We start from the raw sequence: 13977 nt of genomic DNA on the forward strand, positions 1-13977 counted from the left end.
CTACTCTTCTGAGGTCTTCTGAAGCTGTCTTTCATACAGGCTGAGTACGTGATGAACAAACTGATACTGCTCCGCAGTCTGAATCATCCCACCTCTGAAAAATTACAACATGATGTCAATTTGAATGCACTTCATTCGTAAAAGGGCACAGTCACATGATATAAACATTGTTTCATATAATGCATAATGCATTAGGCCTAATAGCTGAGGCCTAATAGCTAACTAATATTTTGCCTTCTCAATACTTTGTACCTGTCCAATCGTAGCTGGCTGGTGGTCTTGAGGATATCAACCACCCCTTCATTTCTTAGCTGCTTGCACAAGATGGAGGTAGCAATGAAACAGCCGGTGCGTCCAATCCCTGCACTAAGTGTTAAAAAACATGATATTAGACATGAAAAATTCCAATAGAAATTGGCTGAAAAATATGTAGCAAATAATTGCGTTGACTCATAAAGTAATTGGGAATCCCTGTATAGATTTATATGTAGATAAATACTGTATATCATGTTATTTTTGTTGGTACCTGCAGTGGACAATGACAGGGCCACTGGTGGGCGGAGACTGTTTTCTTGCTTCCTCCACTTCCTGAACCAATTCCAGCAGAGGCGGGGCTTTATCTGGAGTTTTCTGATCTGGCCAGGACGTGTACCAGTACTGTCTGAGAGAGCGCTCCTCATCCTCACTCTACACATACAAACATTCATCTGTATGTTAATGGCCATTTGAGGATCATCAACACAGATGTACACTCTTAAAAATGAAGGTGCTTCAAGATGCCATAGCAGAACCTTTTTTTGTCTAAATGGTTGTTTAAAGAACCTTTGACTTAATGGGTCTTTGCGGAACCAAAAATGGTTCTTCTATGGCATCGCTGTGAAGAACCTTTTAAGCACCTTTATTTGTAAGCATCTTCAATTTTGTTTATTGAGTGTACACATTTACATACATAACAGGTTTATTTTACCAATACTAACAGAAATTGATTTCGCTTTAACTTATCTTGTGCAGATAGTGATTAACAATATTTCCATCAATTATGTGAAACACTGCATTGCATATTTAAAATACTGCATATTTGTTGCCATGACAGCAATGCCTCCAGAGGAGACAGTAGAAAACACACTCAGAGAGAGAAAAACATTCCACTCAACCTGTCATTCTCCCCTTCTCTACCGCTCATCTTTCTCTCTCGCTCATACAGAATAATAACATTGACATAGTAGAAACTATCTCCCAAGGAATTGACTGCTTTGAACATAAAATTGTATATGTATCTAAAGACAACAATAAGTTTTATTGTATTTCCCTACTGGTCTCTAGTTGATACGAGGATGCGGAATAAGATCTAATTCTTCTCTAATTTAGTTTTTCAAAGGTTCTAAAATCTGAAAATATAATTTTTTTTTTATTTCATAGATATGTATGAGATTCTCCAATTAGTAAATACCCCAACACAAAAATGCAAAGCAGTTATTTTTCACATTATGTAGTACAAATGAGTTTTTCCATATGCACACACACAAACAAACAGACCTCCACAGTGAAAATCCTTAAACTGTAGTCATCTGCTTGGATGACCTGTTTGACAGTGATCTCGATACCCTCACAGACTACACTGTCCTCTGGCCAGTATTCTGTGCATTTCTGTGGAACACACATAAATATGGTTTACTACATTCATCAATAAAGTTGTATCTGTATCATTTTTTGACAACTTACTAATTTATAATAATGGTGCAAAATAATAATAATGGTGCTTGTAAGATTGTGTTAGTTCTAAATAATAATAGTGCACAGGAAATACACATACTGTATGCTACCAGGTACATTCTGTATACCGCTTGTATAGTAAATTCAACATAATATGGCAGAGAGAATCTGGTATTTTACAGATAACCAAACCTCATTTTTCTCTTCAATGTTGGTGATCATGACGATAATGGGACAGTGCTCTTGCCAAACCATCTTCCAGAAATCCCCCACTGTGTTTACAGTGGGACCTTGTGTAGCGATGTACTCCTTCTCTTTCCCTCCATAGCCCTGACAACAGCATAGATAAAAACAATGAAGCAACATTTTACCAGCTTCAAACAGCTGTGAAGTCAAAAAAGCTTTTCTATGTGATGTGATCGTTTGCCCAATCTCACAATTGGTTACAAAAGCATCAGGTAATTTGTAATCTCTCATAAAGATATGTTATAAATAAGCTTGATTTATAAAAAAATAAGAAAGTATTTTAACTATTTTAACATATCTTTCCAAAATGCTACAGAAAGGCTGAAACAGTTTTACCTGTTAGCTCATAAACCTGACTTCTCAAAGGCCCTCACAAATGATAGCTGTCTGACTGCTAAACTGTGTCTATCATTCAATTACAAATCTTTTCCATTTGCAGCTAATGCTCACCTTCAAATAATTAGCGTTAATGTAGGTGCTTAGAAAATCCTCCTCTTTTGTTTTTAAGCAAACTCTGCTATGTGTGTCTGCACAAAGAGAAAACAAATGACAAATTCAGACAGACTATTTCACATAAAGGAAACAATATGGTACGCAGTGTACAGAATATACCCACTTGGTAGTATGGTTTTGTAGCGATTCTTTCTAACCACTCCAGGTATGTTATATTCCTTGGGGTCCACAAAGTTCATGGGTGTTTCCTGCTTGCAGCAGAATCAGAAGTCTAGTGATGATGTTATGATTGAGGGTTATTGTGTGTATTGACATGTGTCTGTGTGATACTCACATAAAACTCGGCCTGCAGTACAGCATCGTCCAGAGCACGTCTATGCAGCTGTTCAGGTGTAAGCAGGTTGGATGCATTCTGCAGGTATTCCTTTGCGCTCTGATCTCTGGGGGACAACATGGCTCCATACGGCTCTGTAGTGCCAGGGGTACACATGTCCAGAGTCAGCGACACGTTTGAACCTCTCCTGAAAATCACAGAAGAGTTTTGGTGATCTTAGGGCCACTGATAGGAAATGATAGTTAAACACTTAGATCACATCTGTGAGTGATTTCAGATGTGATATTGGTTTTAAGGTTTACTACCTGACAGAAATGGGGTTTACAAGAACAACCTTAATAGGATAGGTTACCCAAAAATAAAAAAAGTGTAAAATATTTGGCACACCACTGACACAAGATTGAAACAACTTACAATAGTATATACCTATTTAGACGTGCGCCTGGACTGCAGTGAACCTCCGGTCTGTATTTGTTTATCGGTCTGGCTAGTGTCTAAGTATTTATATCATGTCAATACTTAGTAATATTATTATTTTATTATATATTAATTGTATTAAATAAATGATTTGTTGAATTTTGTGTGTGTTAATTTTATGAAATAAACCATTTGTTGAATGGGTCCTGCAGTTTTGTCATATTTAAAGCGGAGGTAACACACACAGTTTCTGCCAATCTCATATTAATTTTGAGTACCCATAGAGTACCTATAGAGTAGTACTGTATTTCTGAAGAGTATTTTGTTTGATCAAATTTATAAAAGACAGATAATTGATATTGATATTGTCAGATATTGTATCATTATTTTCTAAAACAAGCGAGCCCCTGGAGCCCGGCAGGGGGGGTGGAACTACAGCACAAGCACACAATAAATCATTGCATTATCCATCCATTACTGTTGATTCTCTATAAGTTTGTGTTGTTTACACATAATGTATGCGCAGATTGCGAACAAAACACAGATATTTGACTCAATTACCGCGTGTGGTTTCATGTCCGGGATCTTTAAGCGCTGGTACCACTCCGTCTATCAGTTTCAAACGATCTCCAAATCCAGCGTCATTTCCACAATTGAGATAACATTCATCACCGAAATTCAGTGAACAAACATCGACAGCTGAACTTCCGCACAATGATCGAAGGGGCACATTAATGTGCGTCCTCTTTTTCTCGCTCTAGCTGGTTGACGTGTGGGCGTGCTTTTCCCAATAGAAAGTTGTTACGTAACGGAACTTCATGCTTCCCAAAACTTCCCAACACCTATACGAACCTTGAGGGCAGTGGTGTAATCTACGTGATATGCAGGTATATGGTGTTTAAAGATCAAGAATGTCTGTATACCCACTTAAAAGAGCACTAGGATACACAACAACTTAGTTTTGTGTCAGAGAAGTGCAACACACTAACTTTTGGACGAAAGAAGCTGCAGCTGAGAATCTGCTATTCTTTTATTATCTGCTATTGCAGTTTATTACTCTTGCGATAGTGAGAGAAGTTGAGGCGTGTTGGTTTTTTCACAACATTTTAATGGTGGATGTTATATAAACGGTGGATATAACGCTGGATTGTGAATTTGTTTAAGATTGTTTGAAACTTATAGATGGAGCGCTCCCAGCACTAAAAGATGCCGGACATAAACCGCAAGTGGGATATTTGAAGTGTGCAATACTATTCTGTAAGTACTCAAAATTAACATGAGATATGCAGAAACTGTCTGAGTTATGGCCACTTTAAAGAAACTGTATAGGACATTGACATCTAGCGGTAGCTTGGAATCAAAGCCTAAATTCAAAATATTGGAGAGGCAAGTTTACCTCTGTGTATTTTGCTTGTTATCAAATAATCTACCGGCACTCTATTATTTGTGAATGTGTACCGGAAGTTAGGGCAGTCCATGAACCTGCGCATATGCTGTAACGTTTGTTTATGTTGTTGCTTTGAAACCGTCAATAAAGCTATACAAAACAACAACAACAAATAACAAATACATTATGTGTGACATGTTCAGATTAAAGAGATGCAAAGAAGAGTGCGTTGTATCACCTTTCCTGCAAGCCCACAGACTTAACAGTGAGAGTGACAGGATCAGTATCAGTCTTTATGTCCATAAAACAATCGAACACGGGTGTCTCAGGTACAGCATCCAGTTCATAAAAATCCTCCTGTTTGGTATCCGTCCATTCAGAATATGTAAAGGAGGGTTGTCTGCTCATGGACTGACGGCGATCATCAGGAAAGCAAGTTGGGTTTCCAGGCACCAGGGTTTTAATGCAGAACAGTGTCTTTTGTGATAAATAGAGAAAAATGAAAGTTAAACTTTTACACAGAGGAATAAATTATAAAACATACATATCCATTGTCCATGTTTGCTTATATGTTGTGTATAAAGATAATGTGATATTTATATATGCTTCATAAAGCATATACAGAATACTTACTCCAGTACCAAGGATGACTACACCTAAGAAGAGTGTGGCTATGAGGGGCAAAAAACTCTCTACCCTCCAAATCTCCATCTGTAAACAAGTCCATCCAAGTGCGTTAGTTATCGCTTCGAAAGCCCCATTACTTCAATGTCCTTTTGTTAGTGAGTTGTTATTGAAGCTCTAAAACCCTTTCACATTGCGGGCGATGCAATAAAGCGATAAAGCATTGATGTCTGTCACCTGTTGGCTAGAGGCATCACTGGTGGAAAGAAGGTACTGTAGAAGGTCCAAAACTCTGTGTGCGGCTGGAAAAGCCCTGTATCCATTCAGCATGTAATGAACCCACAAACCCTGAACACAGCAATAAAACACTCTTACTGTACATATTACACGCACAATTCCCTGAAAAAGGCTTTTCTTTCATTAGAGGAATAAATGTATAGTCTGTGTGGAGTGAAGTGTGCATCAACTCACTGTGAGTTGAGACAGTGAGTACAGCAGGAGGAAAGCACCAGCCGTAACACTAGCTTTGAATATTCTACTCCACAGAGCAGCTCCAGGCCCTGGCAGGGGATCACTGGTGTGTGGGGTGACACTCTCCTGCTCTTTTGGTGTGTCCTCTTCGACAGGGGCTTCTGCCATGCTGCTCTTGAAAAGTCCTGTCTGTAAACAGCTAAAACATACGCAGAGAGAAAACAATACTGTAGTGTCATTTAGGCACATGATACAACATGTCAAACAGAATTAAAAGCTACTCTCATCCAAACAGGAGCTGAATGTAATCTACAGTAATTACAGTATAGCGACCGCTAAACAGACTTTCATAATTCATGACATTGCTGTGGGAGGAATGACACATTTAGAGGTGGACTATGCAAATGAGACGGGGCTGAGGACATAACGGTAACACGGGTGTTATGCCATATACAGTGTGAAAATCTCTGTAACAGTGTTCACAAGGATTATGATTATCAGTGTTGAAAAAAGGTTGGAATAGCAAAGATACTGTATTTAGTACATTACATTATATTTTATGATCATCATCTAATTTTGAATTAGGAGGAGAAATGATTAAGTAAGGTGAACAAAATAGAATGTGGGCATGTTAAGGCAAGATCTGAACCCATTCTGAAAATAAAATAATCCTTCATTATGTGAGATTTGCATCCTGATTTATTTTTATTTAATGTTTGGCCTTTTCCTCCCAATTAAGAAAGTGAGATTCTGTGATGTTTTGCTTCAGGGTCGCTCAGAGAGAGAGGTTTTCTTCTAGTCAGAGGCATAAAGAAACCCAGAGTGAAGGTAAGTGATTTTTATGCCATTAAAATCAGATGAATATATACTATAAGTAAATAGCCAATGTACTGTTGCAAGTGAATGGGCCAAAATGACTGTATGTATATATATATATCTTTCACTTGTTTATCCTGTCTGACCCCCTCTCCATCACTTCTCTGCATTTCACTCTTCCTCTCTTTTGTCTCTCAAGCCTATACCTTTTTCTTTCATATTTTCTTTAATGTTCACCCCTCTCTCTTTATTTCTCTGACCCTCATCTGCCAATGTTTTCTCTCCCTCCTTTTCACCTTCAACCATCTTTACCTCCCCCGTCTTGCTACGTTGCCCTCTGATTAATTGTATTAATTTATTTATTCTTCTACGCTATTCATGCTGCAGCTGGATGCTCTTGAATTATCAGAATGAGCTGTAGAGAGAAGATATTGCTGTGTTGAGGATTACACCAGAACAAAAAAAAAAAAACAAGTACACACCCTTCAGATTGTCTTTCATCAAACCTAAGCATAATCATCTCATGCCACTTGCACAATCAGCATTCAATCCCCAGTTAAAAAAACATCCAACGGGGAGAGACAGAGAAAAACAACCTTTGTCTGTAGGCACTGTTATCTGAATGAAATCTATCATTTTCTTTGTTGCTTAAAAGATCTCATGAAAGAGACCAGCCTATATCTTCTCTTTTTACATTTACATTTATGCATTAACCAGACGCTTTTATCCAAAGCTACTTAATTTGCATGATACTATACATTTGTTTTTGAGTATTGTTTTTGAATGAAATCGGTTTCCTAGTCTTGACAATTAGATAATGCATTATTAAAGTCATTAGAGTTTTTGCTAGCACACAATTCATGAAACAATTCACAATTAATTAACTATAAACACATTCTCAGAAGAATACACCAACTTCAACTACAAACCCCACACAAAAACGCCCTCATTTTGCAAAGGTTTAACCATGTTCTCATTCAGAAGACACAAACACATAATATAATGAACTGGGCTGGGCTTCCCGAAACCTTCGTATCACTACTTCGTTCTTAAGAATATGCCGCTACGGCTCTTAAGGTTTAACTTAAGAATGAGGCAGCATTAAGAAGGTTTCGGAAACCTATCCCTGAAGTGTCAAGAAGTTAATTCAAATAGTAAACATAAATTTGTAAAACTGATGACAAACCAATCAGAACCTCAGGATAATATGAATAGGAGCATGGGTAATTGTGCATCCTAGAATCATCTAGAGGGCTTTATACTATTTACTGTAAACATACAGTATAATTACAGTACACACTTTATATGAGATCATCGACTACTAACAAAAAATCTCTTGTCAGAAGACCAAGAAATAGTATCCAATAACGAAATTGGGCCAACGGTGAATAGGATGCCATGTTTACAGTACGGTATGTATTATGCAATTGTATTCTGTATTGTGTTGCATACCCAGTTTATATTGTTTTGGGTTTTTTTGACTACTTTCATCTAAGATTACTTACTAACGGTAGTGTATTTTTTTATTTCATTGTCATTGTTGCATTTTCTATCGATCAAATTACTATATTCTTGAATCCCAATAAGAGTTTTTAGGAGCAGTGCTTTGAATACACATCACCAGTGTCTAAGACTATGTTGTACTGTAGTGTGAGTGATTCTGAGGGCTTGTCTGTCCTGTTTGGGGGAAAAGTTTGCTTGATTTTGACCTGAAGATAGGATGTTGAGGGAATTGGGTAAGCAGTTATGGATTTGTGTTTAAAGAAAAGGAGCCATCATTTCAAGAAACGTGTTTAAGCAATGGAGAAAAACTGTAAAGATAATTTTGATATATTTTATCATTTTAACAGTTCTGCACCTATAATTTGATTGGCTGAGTGAGCTGTGTTTCAATAGTTCTGTTATTTGGCATAACAGCATTGGCAAGGGTATTTAGCTAAGCGATGCGTGACAAAGTCCAGAAAAGACAACAAAATATACAGTTTAGAGGTCATTACTTACAGTTTTTTCAATTGCTAAAGCACAATTTTGAAAACAAGACCCAGTTTTTCAAACCCCTTCACACAATTAGCAAAACACTACACCAAAGAAACACCTCAGATAATTTGCTAAATTTATTTGCTAAATTTGGTAAAATTATGGAACACTTTGGTCAAAACTATACAATTTCTTTTAAAAACCTTATGTCATGACATAAACACAACCATCATATGGTCTGATTCTGTTTGAATCAGTTAAACACTCCTGTGCTCGACCTAAAACACTTTTAGCATTTACACAGAGAAAGTGTAAAAATAAATTCACAAACACCACATGACACCAATTGTGCAGACTAATGAAAATATTTATTTATTTTCATGTACTCAAGTCAGTCAATACTGAAATTCAACAAAACATTCATAACAAAACATTTTCCAGTTTTCATACAGTTCCAGTTTTAATTACGGAACGTACCACTGTACTGTAAGCTTACAGTAATACTGTAATATAAATTACATATCCAGTTCAGTACTGAATTAAAAAAAACATCTCTCCACCTAGCTGTATCTGGCCACAGGGCCTCATCAAAATCACAGGCTATTTTTTCATTTGCAAGGCAACATGGGCAGAATCTTTTGGAGTGACGAATCCACCCTTGTATGGATGTGGTTTCAATTTGATCACATGCTTCCTCCATTGCTTGAATGAGGACCATCTGGACATAGGGCTGGAGATCATAAACCTTCCACCGCCATGCTGAGAAGAACTCCTCGATGGGGTTTAGGAAGGGGGAGTATGGTGGAAGCTATTGAACTGTAAATTGTGGGTGTTGATAAAACCAGTTTTGGACCAGAGCAGAACGATGGAAAGCTACATTGTCCCTGATGACAATGTATTGCATCTGGTCCCTTTGGTTTGCTGCTGTGATAATATTGTGTAATCTGTCTAAAAATGTATGAATGAGGTCAGTGTTGTAAGGACCCAAGTTGGCATGGCTGTGGAGGACCCCATTATGTGTGATAAATATCACATTGTGTAGATCAATATACTGTAGGTCTGCTATACAGTAAAATAACATGTACAGTCAAAAGGTTATGTGTGCAGTACACAATACTACAGTCAGTGAACAAAACATACCACCACATATTGATGCCGCAGGACTTTCGGCCTGTCTGAATTTCTTTCAAATGGCACTTTATACAGTTGTTTCCTCAGAACTTGATGTTTTTAAGGGATACGGGCTATTGTTGACAGAGAGACCTGTTGGACATAATTGAAAATTATTTGATCATTGACAATATGGGCTTGAATTTCTCTAAGTCTGATTGCATCATTGGCCAAAACAAGGTTTTTGATCTCTCTCTTGCTCCTGTGTGAATATGGGTCCCCTCCCTCCTTGGTGTTCTTGACGTTCAATCCTATGCCAAACAAAATGCATGTAGTTTACTGATACTTTACTGATGTAGTAAATTGTTACATAAATAGATTCCAAAACTGTTGATATAGTACATTCAGTAAGCTATGGATTTTCTGTTGACAGAAGATAAGTTTCTCACCTGTGCAATTGACGAAATGGCCGAACTATTGATGCCACTGTGTACCTGCTTAGGTTGGGCTGTACTCTCAGTCCAACCTCCCTTAGTGTTAGTCTGTGGTTTATTACATGGTCCACAATTGTAGCACGAATTTCGTTACACAGATTTGGTTGTCTTCTTTGTGCATGTCCTTCCCCTCCTCCAGGTCTTCCTCTCATCCAGGTCTCCCTCTCCCTCTCCCTCTCCCTCTCCCTCTCCCTCTCCCTCTCCCTCTCCCTCTCCCTCTCCCTCTCCCTCACCCTCACCCAGTGTTTTGTAAATCATTGTGCATAATGTTTTGCAAAAAGAGTAAAGCTGACAATGTGCCTACAGAAAAAAAGTCACTCTCCCGTACCTTCTCTGGATCTGTTCCACATTGGTGGAATGATCTACCTGCTGCAAGATCAGCAGACTCGGTTGCCATCTTTAAAAAACGCCTAAAAACGCATCTCTTCCGTCAACACGTCGCTGATTGATTTATCCTAATTCTTTTCCCTTTCCTCCTCTTTAAAAAAAATACTAACCTCACTATTCTTAGCTTTGTATACTGTGCTAGGCTTTAATGGACTAGTTTTGATGCACTTATGTATTTTGTTGCCTATGTTGTTATAATTGCTTCCAATGTTTCCTCATCTGTAAGTCGCTTTGGATAAAAGCGTCTGCCACATGACTAAATGTAAGTGTAAATGTAAATGTAGGTTATTCTAATCGTGAGGAAGTTTTAATTTTAGTGTGTTAGCAATTGAAAAAAAACTGTAAGAATATTTAAATTCTGAATAAGATTTATTTATTTTATTTATAAAGAGAGTATGTAAAATAAAACAATATTTAACTTTCTATTTAAACATGTTAAAAAAAGTTTTAAAAAGTTATTTTCAAAATAATTAGGTTCACATGATCTTCACAAATAGCTCTCTCAAGAATTTCAACAAACCAGAAGCAGTTATGTTAGGGGGTCCAGAAACGAATAAAATGTAAAAAATGAAAACTATTTGAACTGTAACGTCTAATTGCAATACCACTATATCAGAATTGTTCTAATGCACTCTGTACGAAGTTGTACAGATGGCAATACAAGCAAATGCCTCGTGCCAAGTCAACCAACAATAGGAGTCACTAAGCAGTCTCGAATAAATAGCCCTCCATGTGTGGCTATCGCAGATACAGTAAATGACAGGTGGTCAAAATATAGCAGGAGATATGACAAACCCAAGCTAGACATCCAAGAATTATACAGAAAATTGATGACATGACAAAAGACTATCAGACAATGAGGAACCTGAGCAGTCTGTACGGTTTCTGAGGGGGATATCTAAAATCTAAACACACACTCAGTCTTCTCTCTACCATCATCAGTAAACAATAGCTGCAGAGGTCTGGTCTGGTGATGACGTGATCTACATTGGCATGGGTAACCATGGAAACAAATACACTCAGCGGCGAACGGTTTATATAGAACCACAATCAACACCCCCACACACAGACATACACAATCTTACAACCCCCTTCCCCCCACACACACACACATTATATTGTACACACAGACACACTAGACACAAAAAACCAACAAACTACAGGAATAAAGGGAGAAACAGCTGTTCTCATCTGACTCCTGCAACATTTATATAGATTTTTGATGATAACCTGTTTATCAAAGTCTTAACCAATATCTTAACTCCACACAAGTTAACATCATAAACTGAACATAGCAATATGCCACGGCCTTGCACTGTACAGTGATAGACTACACACCATGCTGAACTATGGGATTAAAACAAAGGTAATACGTCAGCATTCTTATATTGACAGAGGTCAATAAATGTACTAATGTCTAATATTTTATTAGCATGGCAGTAGTTCAAAGGTAAGCCTGATTTATTTATGTTATTTTTATTAATTTGTCCTGACTGCTCAAGAATGGTAATACATAACTTTCTTTCTTGATAATAATTTTAATGTAAATGTAAAAAACTGTAATTTAAAGAGTTGATCTTTTTTTACAGATGTTCCACGTAAAATGTACAAAGAAAACCTATTAATTTACTGTATTTTTTATGTATGCAAAAAAACGTAAAATTCCATAAAAGGACCCGAAATTTAGAAGAAAAACAGGGGAAAGTGTAATTTTACAGGAAAAAGTTTATTTTTATTACGGTCAAAAACTGTATTATTTTACAGTGAACAATATGAGACAGAGAGAGCGAGAAAGAGAGATTACCTGCTTACATAATAACAGTCCTACACTATAGGCCCTGGGTTTCTTTGTGCTTGTGTGTATTAGCTGATAACACTTTATGTTGGATGAGTTAAATCTGTGTGTTTTTGTTGTGCAGACTGGGCCCAATATAGCACTGTATCTTTAGATTTCCATGAATGGGTGCTGTCATGGTTTCTACCTCTCATATTCTCCATCCACCACTGCTGATGTGATTAGCCAGTTCTATACATCTCAGAGAAAGAGAGACAAACACTGAGCCAAAGATGGGAGAGAAAAAGTCTAATGTCATTGTATATTATAGGTCTCACTGGTTACTCACATAGCTTTTCTAAAAATAATTATTGTACTAACCTCCTTTATATTGATCTAAATTCTAAATTAAAAGACAAAGAACATTATCCTGATCCCTCTGCAAAGACCCCCTCTAAAGACACAGAAGGCATAAGCGCGAGCACACACGCGCACGCACACTGGATTACAGTCTATCTGTAAAATATCATCTACATAGCAGAAGGGACGACATAGCCTACACTTGTTGAATGCTGAGCCATTTTGACCAATGCAAACACCATCCATTCCGCAAAAATACAACTACTGAGCTCTATAAAATAGTCTACGAATATAAACCTACCGATAACTGTGAGTGAACACATTTCCTTTAACAAAAATGTGAAGAATTATCAATGTGTCACGCAGGTATATTTAAATATGTGGTTCCGCCTCCAGGTCTAAACAAACACATTAGAACAGGTGCCTGTCAGTCATTGTGTACAACATCCAAAGACCTCCAAACGTTTCCCTATAAATTAATCGGTAAACACCATGAATATTGTGAAGTAGTTTTTAAAAGAAAAACCTCAGTGTAAATAAGCATACAGCATCGTACAGAAACGCCTCGCTCATTGACTCGCATCGCCTATTCATTGAGAATAACGCTGCGTCGAAACAGCATCTCAGCATCTTCAAAAACACGATGCGCGCATCCACAGAGCAAACGCTATGATGCCAGCAACGCCGGCTTAAAATGCAAACGGCACGGTATAGGATATATACAGATGCGTTCTTACCTCTCAGATAGGTGAAAGCGGTGAAAATGAGCGCGGAGATTCGCGCAGCATCATTAATATTCACATCACAGCGCTCACGGAGACGCGCGCGGAGGAAGCAGGCAGCGGGAGACGCTGCAGTCGCTGCAGAGCTGAACGGCGGCCCTCCATATGAGCCCGCCTCTCTTCACTGACAATCACACTGAGGGTCGGTGCGCGCGCGCGCCCGGGTCTTAATATATGCGCTCTCTTTTCACCGTTACGTATATTTCTTTTTTGTTTCGTGAGATCCCTTTTGTGTGATTTTGAAAAGGCGATGACGTGTGAGTTGTTGTAGTTCGCGAGGAGGATGATGTGATGCTTCGCTTCAGGTGGAAGCTGGAGGAGTAACCTAGGCAACGGATCTCGGGGTAGAATGGGGTGGAGGGATGCTGGAGATCTCTGTGCGCTTTAGTGCCCTCTTCTTTCTATAGTCCCCTTAACGCTAACAACTGCGTCATTTCCTTTAGCAAATAAAATGATGGATGTTTTCACTTTTTAAAGGAGTACTATAGGTTCTTTCTTTCTTTGCACGCAAATTATTCCGCATACACTTGGAACCGATAAAGACGAAACTATTTTTATAGTTTTCCAAACCTAGGTATCTGCTTCCATCTACTGGTATTAAGTGGTAATGGCACATTTTAGGCGTGGAAGCA

The 13977-nt window shown here is 37.9% G+C and overlaps 1 protein-coding gene across 1 annotated transcript; it reads right to left on the minus strand.

Annotated features, from left to right (window-relative positions):
* Positions 1–5813, minus strand: ptpn5 (protein tyrosine phosphatase non-receptor type 5; the record flags this gene model as incomplete). The annotated part of the gene is made up of 12 exons (XM_079468271.1): positions 1–94; positions 253–366; positions 527–687; positions 1537–1647; positions 1906–2043; positions 2410–2486; positions 2576–2660; positions 2747–2933; positions 4789–5027; positions 5184–5261; positions 5412–5522; positions 5646–5813. 12 exons carry the CDS (start codon positions 5811–5813, stop codon positions 1–3), a joined length of 1563 nt encoding a protein of 520 aa, XP_079324397.1.
* Positions 5814–13977: the final 8164 nt, after the last annotated feature.

This window comes from Barbatula barbatula (assembly GCF_947034865.1).
Source record: "Barbatula barbatula genome assembly, chromosome: 1".
NCBI lineage: Eukaryota > Metazoa > Chordata > Actinopteri > Cypriniformes > Nemacheilidae > Barbatula > Barbatula barbatula.